General features: G+C 38.2%; 1 protein-coding gene across 15 annotated transcripts in view; it reads left to right on the forward strand.

Annotated features, from left to right (window-relative positions):
- Window positions 1-27,757, forward strand: part of ARHGAP5 (Rho GTPase activating protein 5) — a 128,311-nt gene that overhangs the window by 41,077 nt on the left and 59,477 nt on the right. For 3 of the 15 annotated variants that reach the window (XM_070241707.1, XM_023623619.2, XM_070241716.1), the window contains one exon: window positions 14,564-18,451. In XM_070241707.1, coding sequence (XP_070097808.1) covers window positions 14,732-18,451 — 3,720 coding nt within the window. In that variant the 5' untranslated portion in view covers window positions 14,564-14,731. The other 12 variants (XM_070241696.1, XM_070241722.1, XM_023623643.2 and 9 more) reach the window with 9 other exon arrangements.

The raw sequence follows: 27,757 nt of genomic DNA on the forward strand, positions 1-27,757 counted from the left end.
AACCAACAGAACTTTTGCTGGAATATTGTGACAGATTTACTGACAAATATTTTCTAACAGATTTTTACCAAAAGGCAGCTTTTGTTTTTCTTTACTAACAGACCGTAAATGTACTTCTGGTTGGCAGCAGCTGCATCATTATAACACTGAAGAGCAACCTTGGCTAATTTCAGTACCTTATGTAACATAAGAAATGAAGAATAACTTGAATTTAGGATACTTTTTATATGTTAACTTTAAAAGACTTTTATATGTTAACCAGTGATAAACTGTTTTCAATGCAGGAAAGAAATCTTTCCTCAAAGAGAAATTCTCCCCCAAATTACCTCTTTCTTTTAGACTTAACAACGAATGGGGGTAGACTTATGTTTTTGCTTATGCTTTCATCTGCTGGCAACTATTTTAAGACCTCTGTGTAAGACAGATTCTGGTGACCTTGGGAAAGTCACAAGACCTCAGTTTCTTCAATGGTAAAAGGAAAGGCATTTTTCTATCGTCCTTTCTCCACTATTCAGTGCCAATGCCCAGAGGAGAAACACACAGAAAGCCCAGTGTACCCCCAAAGTCGTGAAATGTCCAGAAGTCTCAAAAAATATTGAATACATTTAAGGCAGTATAATAAAAGCCAGGTGTCCGGTGGTTCCTGAGGTTGGGCTGGCAGTGGTGTGAGCAGGGGTCTTTGGGGCCACCCTAAAACCTGCCCCAAGTCTTGGCATCTCGTTCAACTTCCCTAAAACCGGACTAAATCAAGGGCCTGCCTGCGTCCCTGCGTAGTGTCACCGGAGAAACATATTCTTCTCGCTCCCATGGAGTTTTGCCTTCTGGGTGAGCATGCACCACGTCCCGGGCGAGCGATCCCCAGGCAGAAAAGCGGCTGCCTACACCGGGGCATGCAAGCGGGCATGTCCCTGCGAACGAGCTTGGGAGCATTTTGTTCTCCCCTGAATTCTTTAATGCGCGGAGACCATAGGGTGATTTTTCGAGACTCATTCAGTGCCCCTGCGATGTTTTGCAACGGCTAACACAATACATATCAGGTTCCTTTGCAGTATTGTGGGTTGCTCTCAGTTACGGCCAGAAACCGGAACCGAAGGAAAGGGAGAAAGCAGGGAAGGTCGGAGACGGCCGAGCTCAGGGCTGCGCGGTCCGCAGCCTCTAAAGCGTGGAGGATGGGACGGAGGAGGAGCCGACTACGGAGAAAGGAGAAAGCCGAGGAAAAATACTCACGCCAACGGGTAAAAGGGAAAAGGTGAGAAGGAATGGAGTAGGAGAGGGAACCAATGGGTGGGAGAGGCGGAGGAAGGAGGGGGAGGGGCAGAAGCCAATCGGGGAGCCGGGACGCCGGTGAGGACGCGGCCCCGCGCGCTCTCTCCCCTCCCTCCGGCTCGGGCGCTCGCGCCTTCCCAGGCTCCCGGGAGACGAGGGCAGGGGCGGGGCCCAGCGGGCGCGCGGCGCGGGAGGCGTCGCGAGGTGAGGGCGGCGGGGGCGGGGGATAGTGGGGAGGGCTGCACGGGTGCGCGCGCGCGCGCGCGCCCCGTCGAGGCTGCCCCGCCGCTCCGCCCCCGGCCGGGTGTGTGGCTGCGGGCGCGCGCGCGTTCCGGCGGTGCGCGCTGGGAGAGATGCTGAGGTAAAGTTCGGGAGAGAGGGAGAGATCCGTCAGCGCGAGGGAGCCCGAGTGGCCGCCATTACTGAGCCCGGCGCGGCGGCGGGCGCAGGGGAAGGGGGGAGGGACGGGGCCGCCGCTGGTGGCGGGGAGGGAGGGAGGGTGGGTTTCTCGGCCGCGGGAGCCGGAGGGCTTGAGGTTTCGGGGCGTGTGTGTCGGGGAGGCGGGGGGAGGCTGCTGGAGGGACGCGGCGCTCGGTGAGCGCGCCGGGGACGAGAGGCGAGCCGAGAGTGGAGGAGGAGGCGGCGGCGGCGGGAGCGCTCCCCAGGAATGTCGCTGCCGCCGCCACCGCCGGGGCCGCTGCCGTTGAGGAGGCGACGGAGGAGACCGACGGTGTTAGGTAGGACCGTGCGCCCCCGGGCTCCTCTGGGCCTGCGCCCGCCCCTCCCCGCCGCGCTAGGGACCCTCCCGCCGCCCGGTGCCCCGCTCGCCGCCGCCGGTTGTAACCAGTTCAAGGGGCTGGGGCCCCGGCCCCGCGCTCCGTCCTCGCAGGCCGGGCGGGGAGCGGCCGCCGCCGCCGCGGGGACCACGGTCGGCGTGAAGGGCAGAGGCCGGGCAGGGGGCGCTTTCTCCACAGGTGACGGGGCCGGCGCGGCGGAGGCCTGGGGCGGCCGGGGACCGCTCGCCCGCCGCCCGCACGCGCCCTGGTCGCGGGTGGTGCGCGGGGAGGGAAGGTGGCGGTGTCTGCTGGCTGGGCTGCCGCCGCTAACGAGTTCCACCTGGCCGGGGAGAGGGGGCGGGCGCCTCTCGGCGGAAACACCACCTCGCTTGCAAACTTGAGCGCCTTTCGGGGGGCTCGGCCCTTTCACTTTTCCCCGTCTCCCCGCGCCTGCCTCGTCGCCTTCAGTTTCCCATCTGCTGCTAAAGCCCGGGGAGGGGGTGAGAAGTTGCGCTGCGCAACCCAGACGCGGAGTCCTGCCGCCCGACTGCGCCGCGCGGGAGGCTCGGATCCTGAGTTTTCGGGGGAATAACCTCTAGATTCTCCCTTTTTCCACTAAAGAAAAGTATCGGGGTGGGGGCGGGGAGCGGCGCGGGAGCGCGCGCGCACTTATCCACAGAAATACACTCGCTCGCTCCCCCCTCCCTCCCTGCCCGCGTTATTAGAAATGCGAGGGAGGGAGGCTCCGGGTGCAGCCGAGGCTGAAAGGTGCTCGAAGTCCAGGCGAGCTGTGAGGACGTTTAGTAAAATCCCGAGAAAGTTGCAGGGGAGACGCTTAGACTTCTACCATAAGATAGAAATCCAGTTTGGGCCCAAGCTTAATAAATGCAAATGTAAGTGTGTTAAGTCTAGACCACAGCAGGCATACAGATGGTGCGTACGCGCTTTTTAACTTTAAATTCCTAGCGAGGATTTGCTTTTTCCTTTGCGTTAGGCAGGAAACGATATTTAAAAAAAATGGTTGAGGTGTAAAACAGTGAAATACGTCGCTGTATTTACTGGTCTTTACTTTTGCTGCCTTCTACAGGTGTTGGGCGGGGGTGGGGGGGGGGCAATGTGCAGGCTCCATTTCAATCCAAAACCAGTACTCAATTTAAACAGTGTAGTGGAGGGTGTTTCTTTGCATTGAGGTTCTCATTCACTTCGGGGAATAGTTCTCTAAATCTCAATTTAAAATGGTTCTTTTAACAAAAATTTGATGTAGATGCAACTATTGGGAAAAATTTTTGGTTAAGTAAGATATATTAGTAAAATGTGTTTGGAAATGTTTTCCTGTCAATTCCAGTTTGTTAAATGACTTTAATATGATAGAGCTGTACGCTTGTTTAGTATTTTTGGATAGACATACTGACCATCTTGGTAACCCACTAGACAGTTTGCAGATTAAGGTTTTACTTGCATTTTAAATTGCTTTCTCATTTTTGGCTCTTTCATCTGTTCTTTGTAATTGACCCACATTTCTTGTACCTATAGCAGAGCAGAGGAAGAGATCGGTTAAGTGTGGATCACCAAAAACTTGAGTAGGCCTTGGAGCACTTTATGAGTAGACATACATGATTGAAAAGCGGGATGTACCTATTTAACTTGTAAGAAATAGCAGTATTGATCTGATTGACTTAAAGCAGAAATTAGAACGTTACAGGTGACTAGTCAACAGTCGACTTGGTTGTCATGTGTAGGGTACATATTTTAACCACCTCAGCATGTCTTATTTTATCATTCTTTGTTCATTAATTATAAGAGCATTGGGGAATGGGGTGGGTTACACTTTGATATAAGAAAGAATTGTCACAGAATTCTGATATCTTTATCAGTTTTTAGCACACTCCCCCATTTAAATTACTTTGGCAATTTAAAAAATGGGTTGCAAAATTAATGTTAACTGTCACGTGGTACTTGTCCTAAATGGTTTGAAAGCATTCCCCCCTTTCTTATTTTCCTGTTTGAATGGCAGATTTAGTACGGTTACTCTTTTGGAGAAAATAAAATAAATTATTTTGACCTTGAAAGTTAAGATTTTTTTTAAGGAATAAAAATTGTGTTTGCCTTCCTTTTTTGTAACTCTTAAATTGAAGAAAAAGTTATGTCTCATGAAGACTGTGCTAAACTTTCACTTTTTCAACATTAGCAGGACTTAAGGTAAGTGTTGCTTTTAATATTAACTTCTTAAATATGAAATGACATAATAGAGATTTTCTTGGTAGCTACAGGATGTTTTAATTGTCACTACTTCAGTTTCCATAGATACTATTTTAAAGACTATTTATTTGGGCTGTGAGATCCGTGATTTTTTCTTTGCACACCAAGAAGGTATGCAAGTAGTATAATTGACTTAAGAAGCATTGTAGTGTTCTGTTTTAGCAATGTCTTTATTCCTAAAAAATGTTTGTAAAATACATTTAAAGTATACCAGGAGAATTTGGCTTTTAAAAGAACTGTGAAGAAACTTTGGTAAAGTGATCCATTGTGTAGTGACGAATAATCAAGCTTCTATTTGTTTAAGTGAAGATTGTTGTCGATCATTTTATCTAACCAAGAGAAGCCGTATTAGAAATTAAGGAAAATAGTTCAATGCTAAGAATTTTAAGTATGAACTTTAGTTGGGTTTCAAATTCTGTTTCTTGGACCCCTTATATATTTTTCCTAGATGTCTTGAGACTTCCTCTGACAACCCACCCTCCCAAACCAGGGCATCTTCTGTTTTTGCCTGTTATGTGTGTTGTACGTAAATATAAGAAATCTTTTGGGAAAAAATCATCTGTGCTAAAAAAATTGAAAGCATCTGATTTGTAACTCATTAATTCATATTACCTTTATTTAGCACTTACTGTGTACCTGGCCTTAGGGATACCAAGATAAATTAGTGATGGTGTAGCTCAAGAGGTAGTAACTATAAAAGAGTAAATAGAAAAGGAACAACTGTTTCCATCAGGGCCTCTTTGGGAATCCTTTACAGAAGAACAAACATTTGAATTGGGATGTTTTAACTGCAGGTAGGAGTTTGAATGTAAGAGACAGTAAACAAGGTTGGTCTTTTTTTACTGTATTTTGTAGGTTGATTGTCCGTGATACCTGAGATTGGCAGTCAAATAAATAGGTTGTTAATGTTTTGTCATGTCTGTGTGTTTTACTCCTTGGAATTAGAACTAGTACTTGGGGAAAAGTTATGCATAACTTTGTAATTTTAGGGTTAAAATGAGACTCGTTTGTGTCATTTGGTTAGATTCTCCAGCTTTTTGTCATCAAGAGTTGGTTAAAGTGAATTTTCGTTTTTCTAGTTTTGTATTAGATTTAGCCTCTTTTATTATCCTTGACCAATATTTTATTGCGCAGCTAGGCACTGCCAGTGATACAGGGGAATATAAAATATTCCAGCGTTAAAAGAGCTTATAGCTCTGGTGGGGAGAGAGCTCGACAATTTAGGAATAAACGCCAGTTCAAGACAGAGTAGAAAAGCCATATACAAGGCAGTACATACTGATTTAACAGTTGATGTAAAGGAATTTAGGTAAAGGAGATAACATTTGGGAGTTGCTAAGATTGGGATAAATGAGAAAAGAAGACATTTAGGAAAGTTAATGACACTGTGGACCAAAAGCACAAGGAAGTGCAGGATAGATTGGCAGGTGAGGGGAAGATAGAAGGTATAAATGTCAGATCGTCAGTTTGTATCTTATGAGCCAGATTGAAAGATTTAGGAAAAAGTATTAACACAAGGCTAATAAAAAGAGTGATGGGGAAATAAATAATGTTTGCATTACTATCTTTCCTTGTTGCTGTATTTGTCATTGTCAGACAGCCTTGGCAGAACTCCTGCCTGGCTTCTGATATAGTTTGTTCATTTTCTTCCTTGTTGATCATGTACTCTTCCTGATAGAAAATTGTATGTTTGTTTCTTTGCTTACCTTTTCAGAGCCAAGATGATATATCTTTATTTATTTTTATTTTGGTTGACTGTTTAGAGAACTGTGGGAAATTAACTTTCCTCTGGTCTGGGGAATTGAAAGATCCAGATTTCTTCTCTTCTCTCTTAACTAAGTATGTAACTCTTTGACTGTTTCTTAAATAATTTTCTAAAATTTATGCTCTTGAAATTTATGTTACTGATCTTGACTTTGCCTCATCATTTCTGTATTTTCATTTTACTTTGGAAATACTGTCACCTGAAACTCAAGTGATACCACTGCCTATTGCTGAAACTGATTAGTTTTTCATTAAGAAACGTTGACTCATTTGTCTTTATTTCTTATATCTAGCCCCCAGTCACCAAGCTCTCTTTGTCTTGGATTACTCTTTTCAGTTCTGTGATAGTTCAGGTGATTTCAAGCCTTCCATATTTGTCCATCTCTTGGGCTTTGTGCCCCACTCAATCTAGTCTGGTATTCCACCTCTAGTCTGTAATGACTTATTATTATTTATTACAAGGTCTAACTCTTGTTTGCCCTTGAATACCTTCTATAGTTGTCCTTATGTCTTCAGAAGTAAATGAAATAAGGAGTCTCTACTTTCTAAGGTGGCACATGTGCTCAACTACTCCATCCTAATCACTCATGAGGAATGGCAGTCTTTTTAAAATCCAAATCTGGTCTGTTTTTCAAAGTTCACTCAAATCCTCTCTATTCACTGATACTTAATCTTTTGCAAGGGGTCTACAGATTATGACCTCTGGGCCAAATCAGGCCTCCTGTCCTTTTTTGTATAATAGCTTTCTACATTTTGAAATGGTTGAAGAAATAATTAATAGTATTTTATGATGTGTTAAAATTATATGAAATTCAAAGTTCAGTGTCCATAAACAATCATGGGCATTCGTCTAAGTATTGTCTGTGGCTGTTTTTGTGCTATGACGGCACGGTTGAATGGTTGTAACCAGACACTGTATGGAATGCGAAGCTTAAAAATAATTGCTGTCTGGCCTTTTACAGAAAAAGTTTTGCAGGCCCTGATCTCTTCCAGCTTATACTGATCTTTCATTTCTTTGAATTCCTGTTGCATTTATCAGTTCCATAGTGCAGTCATGCACTGCATAAGGACATTTTGGTCAATGATGGACCAAATATACGTTGGTGGTCCCGTAAGATTAATACCATATAACCTAGGTGTGTAGTAGGTTATACCATCTAAGTTTGTGTAAGTACACTCTATGATGTTCATACAATGAGATTGCCTAATGATGTGTTTCTCAGAATGTATCCCTGTCGTTAAGGGACGCATGACTGTACAGCACATTGCTTTTGTCTCTTTAGCTGTGGTGTGCTATAAAGCTGAAAAATAGTGAGAAAAAGTGCTTTTGAGCCTTTTTTTAAAAATCCATGTCTGTTTTAGTCTTTACCCCTTCCTGAGATTCTTATTCAGCCTCTTAATGTTCCTATCATTAAGAAAATTGTTAAACCTTACCTAAGTAGTTTGTATAATGAAAATAATGGTTTCCCTCCATTTATAGCCTTACAATATTGAATGTAAAATTATGCCCTTCCCTCACCCTTCTCAGTTCTCCAAAGTGAGGATAAGGGACTCAGAGACCCTGGAAGGGAGGTGAGCGTATTCATAGCACTGGCTTAGCGGACTTCCGTATACCTACATTTGTAACCTCAAAACCTCTGACATAAAGCTGAGCATATAGTAGCTAAGCAGAGCAAAATACTTAAGGGGTTATTTACATAGGTTGATATAAATGAGGTGACTTTTGGTTCACAGAATAAGGAAGTGATCTAGGAAGAGTTAGAATAGCTTTCACACCAGGGCCTCAGAGACGTAATATGTTGTTAGAGGAAAGTATAGATTAAATAATAGGGTAGGCAGTTAATCTGTTTGGGAATAGTTTGGGTCATTGGTTTTTGAGTATTTTATGCAGTGAAACTTTTTTTCAAACAGCAGAGGCTTGAAATATCAAAAGGTAAAATGGGTGTAAACAGCATTACCTTTGCTGAGTAGGGCTTGGGGAACTCTCAGAGTACTGCCTACTTGGACCCTCCTGGAAGTACTTCCATTGAGTCTTTAGGCTTACTGTTTATAAACCCATAATTTGTGTTAATGAGCAGACTATAGGTCTTGAAAAAAACCTGAACTTTTTATGTTAGAATATTCTGCTATACTAGACATGGGCCCATAGCACTATGTGATTTTTGTTAATTGTGACTACAAAAGTGGCTTCAAGATTGCTTAGTGGTTTAGGATCTGAGTCTAGAGATTGCTTCATTTCGTCATCATATATTTGAGCACTACTCTGTGTTGGGCACTGTGCTGGATGATGGGAATACGGTAAAAAAACAAACAAAATTTCCATCCTAACAGTTTAGTCCTGAATCCTACCAGGATATGCTTCCAGGTTATTTAGTCATTACATAAATTCTTCAAATTTTTAATAGATCTCTTTTTATTCACTGGATTATAGTCTTGTCCAAAGACTAATTCATAGGAATGATGACTTTTTAGTGTTCCTTTCAACCTTAAAATTGTGTGCTTCTGTGGTGGAAACCTTGGTCAAAGAAAATATAGAATACTTATACAAGTATTACATTGTGTATTTGACTGATATATGTTAAAATGGCTTTTCATTTCCTTTTTTAATATTTCACAGCACTGATAAATTTGTCTTTGAGAAAGAGCAACATTAAGAAAAGTAATATATCAGTATTATGCTATATTCATCTTTTAGTATACAGTTGATATTTTTATTCTTAAACTACTCTAGATAATTTACCTAAGATTGTGGCATATATGATAATCTTTGGGCTTGGATCTGTCTTCTCTTTTAAATATTTGTTTATATAAGGATATTTTATTTATTTGGCTGAAGATGAGGCGTGTGATTACAAATCTCCTTCTATGTAATTAGGTCTTCAAAATGTAATTTCCTATATAAATATTTGTGATTTAAAAAAATGTTTGAATGTCAGAATTAAAAATTAGATGATGATTCTGGTTGAATACATTATTATAGATCACAGTCTTCATTCTGACGGCTTAATTTTTGACTAAATTATTGGGACCTTGAAATATATGTATATTTTCTCCATAAATAGCTTTGGAAAACCTTTTAGGTTAATAAATTTCAGCACTTATTTAGTAAACAGTGTTTTACCTTTTTTTGCCAAATAATTAAAAGCATTTTGATTTTAGTATTTATTAGGATTCATGCATTTATTGAGTAGCTACTATGTGGGAGGCACTGTTCTAGGGTCTTGGGATATATTGATGAAATAAACAAAATTTGTGCCTTTATGGATCTTTATTAAACCTGCAGTGGGGTGGAGAGAAGGATAGAGTTAATGACAAGTAATAAGTAAGTTGAATAATAAGTTAGGAGATAGGGAGTTAGCAAGGGGGGTTTGGAGGGTTATTGGGAAAAGTAAGTGCAAAAGCAGGAACATGCTTAGCATGTTGAGGAACAGCTTCGTGTTCTCAGTGTTATTGGCGCCGAATGAGAATGGGGAGAATAGTATGAGAGTAGGTCAGAGAGTAAGATAGGGTTGGAGAAGGCAGATCTTTCATAAACCATTGAAAGAACTTGGCTTTTACTTTTAGGAGCCACTAGAGAGTTTTGAGCAGAAGAATGGGAGGCTGTGACTTAGATTTTAAAAGGAACACTCTGATTGCTCTAATATGAATAGAATGGGAAAGAGGATCAGGAGTGGAAGCAGGGATATTAGATTAGAAGCCTTCGGAATAATCTAGGGCCAGAGATGATGATGGGTGGGGTCAGAGTTATAGCAGTAAAGGTAGTGAAAAGTGATAAATTTGGGATATATTTTGAAAATAGGGCCACTAGGAATTTCCTGACACGGCATAATAACTTAGAAGTATAAAATATTTTAAAAATTGTGCCTTTTATTAATCAATGTAATGTTTTGTGAAAAGGTACAAAGCAAGATTTTAAATTCAGAATTACTAAGAAGCTATTTTTTTGATTTCCTAGATTCGTTGTAGAACTTAAATTTTTTTTTTTTTTTGCAGAAAGCAACTTCATGTTATTAAAACTCTTAAAAGGGGCATGTTGTCTTTGAATGGCTTAGTAAAATATCTTAGAAAACTTAGTTGTAGTAGTTTCATTTCAGCAGACAGTTGTAAGGCAGTTCCACTCAAATTATATATTGTCATTAATTTTTGTAAGGATACTTAATGTAAACATTTCCTTGAAATAAAATATAAGTTTATAAGATAATCTTAAAGGCAAAATGAGAAATTGCATTGCCTACTATTAAAAGAGCACTAATGCTTAAGAAAGTAAAGATTTGGTCATCAAGAGACTTAACCCTATAACTGAGTAGTAAATCGTTGCTACTTTTGTCTTGGTTTCTTCATGAGTAAGAATAAGCATGATGCTAGATGTTAGGAGAAGACAAGAACAAGTTTCATGAAAATAAAGTTAACGTCAAAAATCGAAAAGATATGTGTGAATTGACATAATTAAATATTACCATTAAACATATTTGAAAGGAATTTTCCACTTAAACGGCCTGCAGATAGATATTGGCCATTAGTTTATTATTGGGAGCACAAAACCCAGAAAGGATTCTTTTTTTTCTCAGCGTAGAAGAAAAACCACCTTGATTAGTTAATGGAGGGCAATTTTGACATGGATGTTGAGGACCACTGGGTAATTCATGGATATATAAACTATCCAAGTGTCTGAAATTAAATTCCCTTACAACCTATTACAGCCAACCTCATGGAAACTGTCTTTGTCCCATGAGGTTGTAATACCATACTCATTGAAATAAATGGCAAAATCTTTTTGAGGGCTATGTGACAATTTTTTTCTAGTCTAGCATTTCTCAAACTTTTTTTAAATCTGAAAACTTTTTTTTAAACTAAAGCTTGAGTTAAGTGAACCTGTAAATCAGATAAAGAAAGCACTGCTCGGATGAGACACTTGGAAGGAGAAGGCAACTGTTTGCCCAATATCCGTCTTTCTCAACTCTAGGTGAAAGAATTTTTCCACCACAGTTTGAAAATCACTATGTAGTGACTCCATGACAAGCTCTGGAGCTGACTTCAAAATACTAGCAGGTAACCTGCCTGAGAGCAGCGTTAGAAAGAAGAACGTGGATGTTCCTCGCGGTGTCTCATTGGTAGTTTACTGTGAATTTGGTGTGAAAACTGTAAGTGTCATGCAAAGTTATCTTATTTTTAATTTAAACTTTAATCACGGTTCAGAGACTGCCACTATCAAATTAATTAGGATGTGTTCAAGCCTCAGTATTAAAGTTTATCTTCAATATAGTAGAATTTCATTACTCTATTAGATAAAAAGCCTTCCAGTTTTCAATGACCAGTGAAAGGGTGATGAGTTCATGCCTTCAACTCATCTTCGTTTAGTTTTAAGGCCCTTTCCTCCTGAAACTTTTTTTGTTTTTGAGGAAGATTAGTCCTGAGCAAACATCCATCCACTGCCAATCCTCCTCTCTTTTGCTGAGGAAAATAGGCCCTGAGCTAACGTGTATGCCCATCTTCCTCTACTTTATACGTGAGATGCCTGCCACAGCATGGATTGATAAGCAGTGCGTAGGTCTGTATCTGGGATTTGAACCGGCGAACTCCGTGCTGCTGAAGCAGAGTGTGCAAACTTAACTGCTGTGTACTACTGGGCTGGCCCCTGAGACTTTTAAAATACATTTTGTGGTGGCCGGCCCCGTGGTGCAGTGGTTAAGTTCACACGTTCCGCTTTGGGGGCCCAGGGTTTGCCAGTTTGGATCCCGCGTGTGGACATGGCACTGCTTGGCAAGCCATGCTGTGGGAGGCATCCCACATATAAAGTAGAGGAAGATGGGCACGAATGTTAGCTCAGGGCCAGTCTTCCTCAGCAAAAAGAGGAGGATTGGCAGCAGTTAGCTCAGGGCTAATCTTCCTCAAAAAAAAAAATACATTTTGTGATAGAGTGTTCACTTTCTGTTTTTAACACTCTGTAACTTAAGATAGAAAAGTATCTCAGTATTTTGAGGTTTATGCTATCGAAGAGCAGAAGTGAGTCTTACTTTTAAGGTGTTTGGATAAGTATAAGAAATATTAGTAAAGATGTGACTCTTATGGCAAGGATTAGGTTTGTAGTTGAAAATTTTCTGCAGTACTCAGGTGCATTCATTGACATTGTGTTGCTACTTTTCTTTTAACAACCTTGTGCCTCTTAAACTAGAAGGAAGAGGACAGTCTTACAAGTGTCTGAATTGCTCTTAGTTTTCAGAATAGAAGTTTAATAAAGAGTTATATGTAGTTCTAGTGTTTGTACTGTTTAACATAAAAATTCCCCAGAGTAATCACTAGATATATTTTCTTGATGTACATTTTAAAGTATATCATCTGCAGTCTTTGCTTTTCCAGTAAGAAGGAAGGATAGACCTTGTATTCTACTATGTTTTCAATTTTTTCCTTGTTAGCTGTGGAATCATTGTGCTATTTTCACAGACTAATTTCACTTTTTAATCACTATATATAACTTTGTTATCCAGTTAATTCAGTATGTTTTTCCGTAAATATCCATAAGGTAGTCCAATTGTTCTTTTACACAGTTTAGATAAGGAATGGTAAAACTTAGTGCTGGGTACAAATACTCAGTTTGACCAGATTAAGATTTTTAAAAAATTTTGCTAATAAGAAAAGAGTTAATAGGATCGGATGAGACTGCCCTAATTCCTCTTACTTCTAATTATTGTGTATACTGCTGTCAGATAAATATTTGTAAGTCACAAGTCTCATCACATTGTTTTTATAAATCTTCGGCAGCTTCCCTGGTTCTAAGAATCAATTAAGAAACAGAACTAGTGTTTATTAAGCACCTTTTGTATACTAGGCACTTAACATTTTAAAAAGTGATTTAGTTCTTAAATTTGTATAGATATGTGGCCCCATTTTATAGATGGAGGAACCATGTCTCAAGAGGTTTGGTGTTTTATTATTGTCATAAACTAGTAAATTATAGGAGTCAAATTTGAAATCTGTTCTATTTACTCATGGTTTTCTACTTGTGTTGCTCCTTCAACATAGTAATGTTTTATTCGTTACAAAAGTGACCTTAAACATTTTGTTTGGGTATCACATGGGTGATATTGTTAATATTTGGTTGAGGCTAATAGAATAAACTTCTAGAGAATAAGAATAAATCTGAAATTTTATTTTTAAATATTAGCAGAAACATTAGCCAAAATTTTAAATTACAAGAACAATTTCTCTTTTCCATTAGTTGTTAGAGCAAGTTGCAGTATAATCTGAATAGATGTTTACTTGCAGTTGAGGTCAGTGGAGAAGCCAGGTATTTGGTGGTTCTTACCTTTTATTTTTTTTCTCTCCAAGTTCTATATATTCTTTATTTTATCTGGATTGAAGATAATTTTCACATCTGTTGATGTACATGACTGGATATTTTCCCCACCTTGTGAAATTTTGATGTGGAAATGATGTCTTGCTTTTAATTCAACCTCAAAAGAATGTGACGTACCAAATAAAACTTTTATAAGAGACCAATTCCTTGTTTCCACATAAATAAATAACCTAAATTAAATTACATGCAATTCTTAAAGGTTACATAATGTTGGTATATTAAAAAATTCTAAAAGATTATCTCAAGTATATAATCTTAAAATTCTTTAGCTTGGTGTTACTCAAAATGTGATCCATGAGTTCTTTATAACTACTCTGATAGAAAATAAATGTAGAAATCAAGAACATTTGGAAACAATTTGACAGTAATTTAATGTATCTTGAATTTAATAAGACATTGGGGCTTGGATTTTAAAAAAAAATTATTTTCTACAAAATTGGACTTGCAGATATGAAAAAAAAATTAGTCCTTCACCTTGGATAATTTGAGAAGCATTGATCTATCTAATTAAATATTGTACTTATTTGTATTAACTGTCCGTTTTCTTCTATTTCCCTGTTTAAGTATTTAAATATTCTTAATTGGTTTTGGGCATAAAATTTTATAAATTTCACAGGACTGTTTTGACACTTCTTGGAAAATTTTTAATCCCCAAATCTTGATAAATTTGTATGAAATTCCATTTCAGGGAATAAGTTTTGAGGAGCCATGTAATAGATAGCAGGTTGTGTTTAAAAGTCATGAGGGAATTGTTAAGGCAATTAATACGTTTTATTATCACCAAATAGTCTCCTGTCACATAAGGCAGGAAAATTGAGGGAGAGGAAGGACTAGTTGGTTCTTCAAACTCAGGAAGGAGTTGAGAGAAAATGCACATTTGGTTAATAGGGGCTTATTTTAAAGTTTGTGAGACATTACATTACATTTTATATTTAGTCATTTTAATTGTTAGATTTGCCTTAAATTTTGAGGTCAGCTTGCATTTGTAACAGTAAATCATAAACTCTCTTTCTGGTGCCTTCTTAGAATACATGTAACATTGCTGTTAACTTGCATGGTGCTTTGTTGTGAGCATCTTTAATATATATATAATTCAGTGTGTGTAATTCATGATTAAGAATTGTCCTTTTTCTCCTCTTTCTAGGAAGATGATCCATATGATCTTGAAGACCTTTCTGCACAGAAATGAGGGAAATACAAAGAACCAAATATAGTTCTGAAATTCGGGATCTGTATTTTGAGGGAATTTTATTTTCAGAATGAGAAGTATATCTGATTACCTTTATGAATGTAGAGACATGAGAAGAGAGTTATGATGGCAAAAAACAAAGAGCCTCGCCCCCCATCCTATACTATCAGTGTAGTTGGACTCTCTGGGACTGAAAAAGACAAGGGTAACTGTGGAGTTGGAAAGTCCTGTTTGTGCAATAGATTTGTACGCTCAAAAGCAGATGAATATTATCCAGAGCATACTTCTGTGCTTAGCACCATTGACTTTGGAGGACGAGTAGTAAATAATGATCACTTTTTGTACTGGGGTGACATAACACAAAATGGTGAAGATGGAGTAGAATGCAAAATTCATGTCATTGAACAAACAGAGTTCATTGATGACCAGACTTTCTTGCCTCATCGGAGTACGAATTTGCAACCATATATAAAACGTGCAGCTGCCTCTAAATTGCAGTCAGCAGAAAAACTAATGTACATTTGCACTGATCAGCTGGGCTTGGAGCAAGACTTTGAACAGAAGCAAATGCCTGAAGGGAAGCTCAACGTAGATGGATTTTTATTGTGCATTGACGTAAGTCAGGGATGTAATAGAAAGTTTGATGACCAACTTAAATTTGTGAATAACCTTTTTGTCCAACTATCAAAATCAAAAAAACCTGTAATAATAGCAGCAACTAAATGTGATGAATGCGTGGATCATTACCTTAGAGAAGTTCAGGCATTTGCTTCAAACAAAAAGAACCTTCTTGTAGTGGAAACATCAGCACGATTTAACGTCAACATTGAGACATGTTTCACTGCACTGGTACAAATGTTGGATAAAACTCGTGGCAAACCTAAAATTATTCCCTATCTGGATGCTTATAAAACACAGAGACAACTTGTTGTCACAGCAACAGATAAGTTTGAAAAACTTGTGCAGACTGTGAGAGATTATCATGCAACTTGGAAAACTGTTAGTAATAAATTAAAAAATCATCCTGATTATGAAGAATACATCAACTTAGAGGGAACAAGAAAGGCCAGAAATACGTTTTCAAAACATATAGAACAACTTAAACAGGAACATATAAGAAAAAGGAGAGAAGAATATATAAACACTTTACCAAGAGCTTTTAACACTCTTTTGCCAAATCTAGAAGAGATTGAACATTTGAATTGGTCAGAAGCTTTGAAATTAATGGAAAAGAGAGCAGATTTTCAGTTATGTTTTGTGGTGCTAGAGAAAACACCTTGGGATGAAACTGACCATATAGACAAAATTAATGATAGACGGATTCCATTTGACCTCCTGAGCACTTTAGAAGCTGAAAAAGTCTATCAGAACCATGTACAACATCTAATATCAGAGAAGAGGAGGGTAGAAATGAAGGAAAAATTCAAAAAGACTTTGGAAAAAATTCAGTTCATTTCACCTGGGCAGCCGTGGGAGGAAGTTATGTGCTTTGTTATGGAGGATGAAGCCTTCAAATATATTACTGAGGCTGATAGCAAAGAAGTGTATGGTAGGCATCAGCGAGAAATAGTTGAAAAAGCCAAAGAAGAGTTTCAGGAAATGCTTTTTGAGCATTCTGAACTTTTTTATGATTTAGATCTTAATGCAACACCCAGTTCAGATAAAATGAGTGAAATTCATACAGTTTTGAGCGAAGAACCTAGATATAAAGCTTTACAGAAACTTGCACCTGATAGGGAATCTCTTCTACTTAAGCATATAGGGTTTGTTTATCATCCCACTAAAGAAACATGTCTTAGTGGCCAAAATTGTACTGACATTAAAGTGGAGCAGTTACTTGCCAGTAGCCTTTTGCAGTTGGATCATGGCCGCTTACGGTTGTATCATGATAGTACCAATATAGATAAAGTTAATCTTTTCATTTTAGGGAAGGATGGCCTTGCCCAAGAGCTAGCAAATGAGATAAGGACACAATCCACTGATGATGAGTATGCCTTAGATGGAAAAATTTATGAACTTGATCTTCGGCCAGTTGATGCCAAGTCGCCTTACTTTTTAAGTCAGTTGTGGACTGCCGCCTTTAAACCACATGGGTGCTTCTGTGTATTTAATTCCATTGAGTCACTGAATTTTATTGGTGAATTTATTGGAAAAATAAGAACTGAAGCTTCTCAGATCAGAAAAGATAAATATATGGCTAATCTTCCATTTACATTAATTCTGGCTAATCAGAGAGATTCTATTAGTAAGAATCTACCAATTCTCAGGCACCAAGGGCAACAGTTGGCAAACAAGTTACAATGTCCTTTTGTAGATGTACCTGCTGGTACATATCCTCGTAAATTTAATGAAACCCAGATAAAGCAAGCTCTAAGAGGAGTATTAGAATCAGTTAAACATAATTTAGATGTGGTGAGCCCAGTTCCTACCAATAAGGATGTATCGGAAGCTGACTTGAGAATTGTCATGTGTGCCATGTGTGGTGATCCATTTAGTGTGGATCTTATTCTTTCACCCTTCCTTGATTCTCATTCTTGCAGTGCTGCTCAAGCTGGACAGAATAATTCCCTAATGCTTGATAAAATTATTGGTGAAAAAAGGAGGCGAATACAGATCACAATCTTATCATACCATTCATCAATTGGAGTTCGGAAAGATGAACTGGTTCATGGGTATATATTAGTTTATTCTGCCAAACGGAAAGCGTCAATGGGAATGCTTCGAGCATTTCTATCAGAAGTTCAGGACACCATTCCTGTACAGCTTGTGGCAGTTACTGACAGCCAAGCAGATTTTTTTGAAAATGAGGCCATTAAGGAATTAATGACTGAAGGTGAACACATTGCAACTGAGATCACTGCTAAATTTACAGCGTTGTATTCTTTATCTCAATATCATCGGCAAACTGAGGTCTTTACACTGTTTTTCAGTGATGTTCTAGAGAAAAAAAATATGATAGAAAATTCTTATTTATCTGATAATACAAGAGAATCAACCCATCAAAGCGAAGATGTTTTTCTACCATCTCCCAGAGACTGTTTTCCCTATAACAACTACCCTGATTCAGATGATGATACAGAAGCGCCACCTCCTTATAGTCCAATTGGGGATGATGTACAGTTGCTTCCAACACCTAGTGACCGTTCCAGATACAGATTAGATTTGGAAGGAAATGAATATCCTATTCATAGTACCCCAAACTGTCATGACCATGAACGCAACCATAAAGTGCCTCCACCTATTAAACCTAAACCAGTTGTACCTAAGACAAATGTGAAAAAACTAGATCCAAACCTTTTAAAAACAATTGAAGCTGGTATAGGTAAAAATCCAAGAAAACAGACTTCCCGGGTGCCTTTGGCACATCCTGAAGATATGGATCCTTCAGATAACTATTCGGAACCCATTGACACAATCTTCAGACAGAAGGGCTATCCTGATGAGATATATGTTGTCCCAGATGATAGTCAGAATCGCATTATTAAAATTCGAAACTCATTTGTAAATAACACCCAAGGAGATGAAGAAAATGGATTTTCAGATAGAACCTCAAAAAGTCATGGAGAACGAAGGCCTTCAAAATACAAATATAAATCTAAAACCTTGTTTAGTAAAGCCAAGTCGTACTATAGAAGAACACATTCAGATGCAAGTGATGATGAGGCTTTTACCACTTCTAAAACAAAAAGAAAAGGAAGACATCGAGGAAGTGAGGAAGATCCACTGCTTTCTCCTGTGGAAACTTGGAAAGGTGGTATTGATAATCCTGCAATCACTTCCGACCAGGAGTTAGATGATAAGAAGATGAAGAAGAAAACCCACAAAGTAAAAGAAGATAAGAAGGTAAGTTTAATTTATGGTCAGTAATGTTTATTAAGATTTGTTTGCCTTTAAAAAAATTTTTTTTTTTTAAAGATAATGGATTTGACATTACAGAAAACTTAGGCTGCTTTATGTCATTCAGTAAATATAATTAGCTCTTTTTAATTTTCTGAATATTTTGTGAGGGCATTTTTTTTGGTTACTTATTTTATTGCATTTTGTTTACTTGTGCTTTATCTTATTTGGGGTAGAAGTTTGATTTCATATTCTTCAGCATAAAGATTCTAGGTGAATGTGTTTATTCTTTTTACAGAAACCCAGATTGATAAAGTGATTTTCTTTTTTTCTGTTTGTCTGTAAGCATTCCATTTGTCTGTTTTTTCATTCTGACCTACTAGTTTTCCAATATTAATTTTGTATACCTGTCTCACTCAAGGATATTAACACTACAATAAAACTGTAATAATTTGTAGTCTTGGAAATGTATTAACTTTTCCAGGCAGCTTTTTTGTGGATGGTGGTATACTGTTGTAAAGGCATGCAGAAAGATTTTTGAAGTTTGAATGATAGAAATTTGACCAAATAGCAAGTTTTCATCTTTTATATATGTATTTTTTTATGTAACTTTTTTAAAATTTGAGTTCATAATAGCTTACGTCATTGGGAAATTTCAATTGTACCTTATTTCTTGTCTGTCACCACATAAGTGCTCCCCTTCACCCCCACCCCATGCCCACTCCCCACCCCGCTTCCCCTGGTAACCACTGAACTGTTTTGTCCATGTTTTTGTTTATATTCTACATGAGTTTGAAATCATCTGGTGTTTGTCTTTTTCTCAGTCTGGCTTATTTTGCTTAGCATAATTCCCTCCAGGTCCTTCCATGCTGTTGCAAATGGAATGAATTTGTCTTTTTTTATGGTTGAGTTGTATTCCATCGTATATATGTATACCACCTCTTCTTTATCCAATCATCAGTCCCTGGGCAATTGGATTGTTTCCATGTATTGGCTCTTGTGAATAGTGCTACAGTGAGCATAGGGGTACGTATGTTACTTTGGGTTGTTGATTTCAGGTTGTTTGGGTAGATACCCAGTAGTGGGATAGCTGGGTCATATGGTAGTTCTGTCTTTAGTTTTTTGAGGAATCTGCATACTGATTTCCGTAGTGGCTGCACCAGTTTGCATTCCCACTAGCAGTGTATGAGGGTTCCGTTTTCTCCACACCCTCTCCAACATTTGTTATTTTTAGTCTTAGTGATTATAGCCATTTTAACAGTTGTAAAGGTGGTATCTTAGTGTAGTTTTGATTTGCATTTCCCTGATGATTAGTGATGTTGAACATCTTTTAATGTGTTTATTGGCCATCTGTATATCTTCTTTGGAAAAATGTCTTCATGTTGTCTGTCCATTTTTTGATCAGGCTGTTTGTTTTTTTGTTGTTCTGTTGTGTGAGTTCCTTGTATATTTTGGGGATTAACCCATTATTAGATAGATGATTTGCAAATATTTTCTCCCAATTGGTGGGTTGTCTTTTTGTTTTGATCCTAGTTTCTTTTGCCTTGCAGAAGCTCTTTAGTCTGATGAACTCCCACTTCTTTGTTTTTTCTTTTGTTTCCCTTGTCTGAGAAGACATGGTATTTGAAAACGTCCTTTTAAGTTTCATGTCAAAGCGTGTACTACCTATATTATCTTACAGGAGTTTTATGGTTTCAGGACTTATCTTCAAGTCTTTGATCCATTTTGAATTTATTTTTGTGTGTGGTGTGAGATAATGATCTCCTTTCATTCTTTTGCATGTGGCTGTCCAGTTGTCCCAATGTCATTTCTTTAAGAGACTTGTTTTTTTTCATAGTATGTTCTTGGCACCTTTGTCAAAGGTTACCTGTCCATATATTTGAGTTTTTATTTCTGGGCTTTCAGTTCTGTTCTATTAATCTGTAGGTCTGTTTTTGTGCTAGTACCATGCCATTTTGATCACTATGGCTTTGTAGTACATTTTGAAGTCAGGGGTTGTGATGCCTCCGGCTTTGTTCTTTTTTCTCAGTATTGCTTTAGCAATTCGGGGTCTTTGGTTGCCCCATATGAATTTTAGGATTCTTTGCTCTGTTTCCCTGCAGAATGTCATTGGGATTCTGATTGGGATTGCATTGAATCTGTAGATTGCTTTGGGTAAGTTGATTTTGTAGTCCGCCACTTTACTGTAGTTATTAATTATTTCTAATAGTTTTCCAATGGATTCTTTAGGGTTTTCTGTATATAAAATCATGTCGTCTGTGGAGTTTGACTTCTTCATTACCTGTTTGGATTCCCTTTATTCCTTTCTCTTGCCTATTTGCTCTGGCCTAAACCTCCAGTACTATGTTGAATAAGAGTGGAGATAGTGGGCATCCTTGTCTTGTTGCTGTTCTTGGAGAGATTGCATTCAGTTTTTCCCCAGTGAGTATGATGTTGGCTGTGCATTTGTCATATATGGCCTTTATTATGTTGAGGTAATTTCCTTCTATCCCCATTTTGCTAAGAGTTTTTATTATAAATGGCAGTTGGATCTTGTCAAATGCTTTCTCTGCATCTATTGAGATGATCATGTGGTTTTTATTCCTTATTTTGTTAATGTGTATCACATTCATTGATTTGTGAATGTTAAACAGTCCCTGTGTACCTGGTATTAATCCCACTTGATCCATGATCTTTTTGATGTATTGCTGTATTTGGGTTGCCAATATTTTGTTGAGGATTTTTGCATCTATGTTCATCAGCGCTATTGGCCTGTAGTTTTCCTTTTTTGTGTTGTCCTTGTCAGGCTTTGGTATCAGAGTGATGTTGGCCTTGTAGAATGTGTTAGGAAGCAGTCCATCTTCCCTAATTTTTTGGAATAGCTTGAGAAGGATAGGTATTAAATCCTCTCTGAATGTTTGGTAGAATTCCCCAGGGAAGCCCTCTGGTCCTGTGCTTTTATTCTTTGGGATGCTTTTGATTGCTGTTTCAATCTCTTTACTTGTGATTGGTCTATTCACATTCTCTATTTCTTCTTGATTCAGCTTTGGGAGGTTGTAAGAGTCTAAAAATTTATCCGTTTCCTCTAGATTGTCCATTTTGTCCATGTTTTGGCATATAGTTTTTCATAGTATTCTCTTATAATCCGTTGTCTTTCTCTGGTATCCATTGTTATTTCTCTTCCTTCATTTCTAATTTTATTTATCTATCCTTTCTCTCTTATTTTCTTTGTAAGTCTGGCTAGGGGTTTGTCAATTTTATTTATCTTCTCAAAGAACCAGCTGTTTCATTGATGCTTTCTACTGCCTTTTTTGTTTCGATAGCATTTTTTTCTGCTCTGATTTTTATTGTTTCTCTCCTTCTGCAGACTTTGGGCTTTGTTTGTTGTTCTTTTTCTAATTCAATTAGTTGTAGTTTGAGATGACTTATTTGGGATTTTTCTTGTTTGTTAAGGTGAGCCTCTATTGTGGTAAATTTCCCTCCTAATACAGCTTTTGCTGCACCCCATATGAGTTGGTATGATATGTTTTCATTTTCATTTGTCTCCAGATGTTTTTTGATTTCTCCTTTAATTTCTTCAGTGATCCATTGCTTGTTCAATAGCATGTTGTTTAGTTTCCACTTCTTTGTACCTTTCTCAGCTTTTTTCTTGTAATTAATTTCTAGCTTTATAGCATGTGATCAGAAAAGATGCTTGTTATCATTTCAATCTTCTTAAATTTATTGAGGCTTGCCTTGTTTCCCACCATATGGTCTGTCCTGCAGAATGTTCCGTGCGCAGTTGAGAAGCACGTATATTCTGCTGTTTTGGGATGGAGTGTTGTATATATGTCTGTTAAGTCCAACTTGTGTGGCTTTTCATTTAATTCCACTGTTTCCTTGTTGATTTTCTGTCTGGATGATCTATTCATTGATGTGAGTGGAGTGTTGTGGTCCCCTACTATTATTGTGTTATTGTTAATATCTTATTTTAGCCTTGTTAATAGTTGCTTTATGTACTTTGATGCTGCTGTGTTGGATGCATAGATATTTACAAGTGTTATTTCTTCTTGATGGAATGTCCTGTTGATCATTATATACTGCCCCTCTTTGTCTCTCTTTTCCTGTCTTATCTTGAAGTCTACTTTGTCTAAGTATGGCAACACTTGCTTTCTTTTATTTGCCGTTAGCTTGGAGTATCGTCTTCCAGCCCTTCACTCTGAGCCTGTGTTTGTCATTGGAGCTGAGATGTGTTTCCTGGAGGCAGCATAATGTTGCATCTTGTTCTTTTTTGCGTTTTCTTCCCAAATCCCACCAGTACATAGTTGTATATTTTTTAGTTGTGGGTCCTTCTCGTTGTGGCATGTGGGATTCCGCCTCAACATGGCCCGATGAGCGGTGCCATGTCTGCGTCCAAGATTTGAACTGGCGAAACCCTGGGCTGCCAAAGCAGAGCGCACAAACTTAACCACTGGGCCACAGGGCTGGCCCTGGTTCTTGTACTTTAATCCATCTTTCCACTCTGTGTCTTTTTATTGGAGAATTCAGTCCATTTACATTTAGGGTGATTATTGATATATGAGGGCTTAATGCTACCATTTTATCAGTCGTTTTCCAGTTCTCCTGCATTTCCTTTGTTTCTTGTTCTGTGTATTTTGGTCGACCAGTCAAGTTATGTGGTTTTTTATGTTGTGTTTCTTTGTTTTGTCCTTATTTATTATTTGTGTCTGTGTTCTGCTTTTTTTGTTTAGTGGTTACCATGAGATTTGTGTTCAAAATCTTGTGGATAAGATAGTCCCTTTTCTGATGGTGTCTTTTTTCCTTAGACTAAACTGATTCAGTCCCTTTTCTCTTCCCTCCTAAGTTGTTTTTCTCACATCTTATTCCATCTTGTGTTATGAGTTTGTGGTTAAAATGACAAGATTATCTTTGTCTTTGGTATTTTCCTTCCGTTTGTCTTTAATGCTATAATTGAGTATTTGCTATCCTGCTCTGATTCTGTCTACCTGTTTATCTCCTTACTCCATGCTTTGTAATCCCTTCTTCCCCACCTGCCTCCCAGGTATGAGGGCCTTCTTGAGGATTTCTTGTAGGGGTTATCTTGTGGCTATGAACTCCCTTAACTTATGTTTGTCTGGGAAAGTCCTCCAACATATCTGAAGGATATTTTCATGGGATAGAGTATTCTTGGCTGAAAGTTTGTATCCTTCAAAGACTTGAATATGTCCTTCCAGTCTCTCCTAGCCTGTAAGGTTTCTGCAGAGAAATCTGCTGAAACCCTGATAGAGGTTCCTTTGTAGCTTATTTTCTTCTGCCTTGCTGCCCTTAGTATTCTTTATTTGTCATTTGGTTGTGCCAGTTTCATTGCTATATGCCTTGCAGTCAGTCTTTTTACATTGACATATTTAGGAGATCTGGTAGCCTCTTCCACGTGGATTTCCATCTCCTTCCCTAGTTTTGGGAAGTTCTTTGCTATTATTTCTTTGAACAAGCTTTCTCCGTTTTCCTTCACTTCGCCTTCTGGAATAATTGTAATTCTTAGGTTGCGAGTCATCTATTTCTTAGAGACTTTCCTCATTTATTTTTTGTCTTAGGTCTCTTTCTCCTCTATCTGGAGCATTTGAGCATCTCCGTCTTTGATTATGCTGATACACTCCTCTATGATGTCCGCCTGAGCATTCAGGGAATCCATATTTTGTTTTATTTCTTCCATTGTGTCTTTCATTTCTACTATTTCTGATTGATTCTTTATAGTTTCAATCTCTTTTGTGAAGTAGCTCCTGAACTTGTTGAATTGTTTCTCTACATTCTGTTTTAACTTGTTGAGTTTTTTGATGATAGCTATTTTGAATTCTTTGTCATTTAGATACATATTTGTGTGTCCTCAGGACCGATTTCTGGATACTTGTCGTTTTCTCTCTCGTCTGGAGATCTAATATAATGTTTGATATTGCTAGAGGGAGTGGTTCTGTTTTTTCGTATCCTGTTGTTATTTGGTCGCAATTACTGCTTATTGCCACTGGGTGGGGGTCAAGAGCCGCATATTCCTTCCATGAGATCCCAAGTAGTGGAGCCGGGCTGTGGTGGAGGGTGGGGGTGCTTTCTCCTGCATGCTCTCGGGGGTTTCTCGCTGTACTCTTGCTATCTGCTCTCCTGGGCTGTTGGCTTGATAAGGTCACCCCCCATGAAGCTTCTGCCCCAGTAGAAGGCTTCCTTCTAGGCTGCAGGGGCCCATCAGGGATCCTTTATGTTCCTGCATCTGAATGTCCCCTACCCTGTTCCTTCCCTCTCAGAGGCCTCCTGTGGTCCCAGATTACAGTCTTTAGGGGAGGGAGAGAAGTTTTCTTTTACCGTGTTCCACCTCCTCTGAGGGGGGCTCCAGCCTCTCCGCCCTGCATCGTATGACTGCGTGGGTTTCTCCAACATTTTTTCTGTTGTGTTTGGATGTCCTCTGTGGGAGTATGAATGTCCTTTTCATTGTATGTTGGAGGGGAGGGATTACTGAGGAAGCTCACTGTGCCCTGATGCTGACATCATTCCTCATCTTTTGTATTTTCAGTAGATGTTAACTTACCTCATGGTAGTAAGCATCAGAAATCAAAATTTGTATGCTGTTGAAGTTGTATTTAATAATTTGTATTTTTATTAGATCTTTTTCACACTGGTGCTTTGGCACCTTCACTTCTAATACTGTTTTGATACTTGAGCGTAAACAAACTTTTATTCAAGATTTTTATGGTCTTAAGACAGCATTCAGTAGGCTTTTTATTCTACATATTGATAATTTCTTCATCAGTTAAGTCCATAGTCTTAATCAATGCCTATTTATTTACTACAGCTGACTGCTGTTTAGCAAGCCCAGTTAATGATAGGGATATTTTGAGTAGGCTTTTTCTAGATAGTTTCCTACATGTAGTAATTGCTGCCTATTATAGTTGGATATACACTATTTTATTTTCTAAGTTTAAGCTGTAGTATTTCCTTATTTTATGATTAACTATTCTCTGTATTAGGCATGTAAACTGCTTTGAAATAAGACTCATCTAAACTTAAAGCACAAACTCTTGAGTCACAACACACTACTAACTAAATATTTCTGGCATCTTTTCACACAGCCTGTTAGCACTAGTTCTTGCTACACATTTGTCACTGCCAAAAAACTTCAATATTTTTCTCTTCATTTGCTTATGTTATTAAAACTGCTTAATGCTTATTAACAAAGATAAAGTATCCACAGTCTTTCCATTTTAATTGCTTTGGTTTGTGTTACTTTTTTGTTTTCTGATCACAAATCTACTTAATTGTTTTGTTAACTTTATTTTGATATAATTTCAACTGAGAGAATGTTTGTAGGAAGAGTAAAAGGAGGTCTGATATACCCTTTACCAAGATTTCTCTACTGTTTACATTTTCCCCAGTTGCTTGAGCTGTGTTTATATGTGTATTCAGGTTTATTTGTTTTTGAGCCCTTTGAGATTTAACTTGGAGATAATGGACTCTTTTTACCATTAAATACATTGTATATTTTCTAAGAACAAGAGTATTCTCTTAAATAGCAACAGTACAGATACCAAAATCAAGAAATTTAACAGTGGCACAATACTATTATTTAATCTACAATCTGTGTTTAAAAAGATAGATTTTTGAACATTTTGAACATATGTCCCAGTAATGTTCTTTCTATCTCCCTCCCAATTTTATCTAATTTTTATTCAGTTGCAATTATAGTGTATACATATCTTTTCCCACTTAGTCATAATTTTCCATAATGGCCTATAGTCTTTTAAATTATACTTTTAGTCATTAGGTAGTTTTCCATTTAGCAAATTTTATCAAAACTAGATTGTTAGACTTCCAAGTTTTAATTTTGCTATCGTTTTTTATTGCAGTGGCCAATTTTCATAAAAGTTTGTTCCTTTTGGATTATTTCTTTAGGGTAAACATACACCGGTGGAGTCACTAGATTCAAAAGGCATGAGTATTTCAATGACTCGATATTTATTATTACTATAGCACTTTTAGTGTTAATTTCTTAACTGTGAGCACTGTGAAAGGAAGGAATGTGCCACATATATATTTATAATCTGAAATTTTAGCATGGTCCCTGATTCCAGTTAGTTTACTAATGATAATGTTCCTTGAATGTTATTGTTCCTTGAATTAGATTAAATCTCTTCACACCTAATTTGTCCTAGCTAGTCATGTAACTGTATTTCATTGATTCTAAAATCCATGTTTTGTTCTTTTTTACTTTTTTATATCCCTTAAATCTGAATGTGTTTTACAATTGATGGTATGTCATAATTTAAGTAACAATGTATTTTTTTTCTCTTTTAGAGGTACATAAAATAATAGTGCTGTTTACAGTCACTGGCATCTTAAGTTCACTGGCTACAGTAATTTGTCTTTAATTTTTATTATTCCTGGCCACAGAGACAAATGGGAACTAAAATCAGACCTAGATTTTCTTCCTCCACACTTGCAAATGATTCGTATATTTGATTCCACTTAATACTTGGTATAGTATACTTCTTTTCATTTGATGTCAGTGTTTCCCTCGCTTGTATTGAAGTGGTGAGTTGGTTTTGAGTTGTCCTTATAATCTACTTTCAGATGATTTAACTCACAGTAGTCTCAGCTGTCTTACTTTTAGAGATGTTTTAGAATTTCCTTGCACTTTTATATAGCATTGCTTTAGTTTTTCGATTCATGTATTATGATAGTTGAACTCTAAGAAAGTTGGAGAAATTATATTTTAGAGGCTTTTTTTTTTTTTTTAAGATTTTATTTTTTCCTTTTTCTCCCCAAAGCCCCCAGGTACATAGTTGTGTATTCTTCGTTGTGGGTTCTTCTAGTTGTGGCATGTGGGACGCTGCCTCAGCGTGGTCTGATGAGCAGTGCCATGTCCGCGCCCAGGATTTGAACTGACGAAACACTGGGCCGCCTGCAGCGGAGCGCGCGAACTTAACCACTCGGCCACGAGGCCAGCCCCATTTTAGAGGCTTTTAGATCTGTAATTTTTTGAAATTAATTTTTTATTAGGTAATAATAGTTTATAACATGAAATTTCGGTTGTACGTTATTACTTGTCAGTTACTATATAAGTGTACTCCATCTCTTATACCCACCCGCTAACCCCCTTCCCCTTTGGTAACTGCTAAACTGTTCTCTTTGTGTGTTAGTTTATCTTCCACATGTGAGTGAAATCATACAGTGTTTGTCTTTCTCTGTCTGGCTCACTTCATTGGACATAATACCCTTAAGGTCCATCCATGTTGTTGCCAGTGGGATGATTTTGTCCTTTTTTTATGGCTGAGTAGTAGTCCAGCGTGTGTGTGTGTGTGTGTGTGTGTG

Source organism: Equus caballus, chromosome 1 (genome assembly GCF_041296265.1).
Source record: "Equus caballus isolate H_3958 breed thoroughbred chromosome 1, TB-T2T, whole genome shotgun sequence".
Lineage (NCBI taxonomy): Eukaryota > Metazoa > Chordata > Mammalia > Perissodactyla > Equidae > Equus > Equus caballus.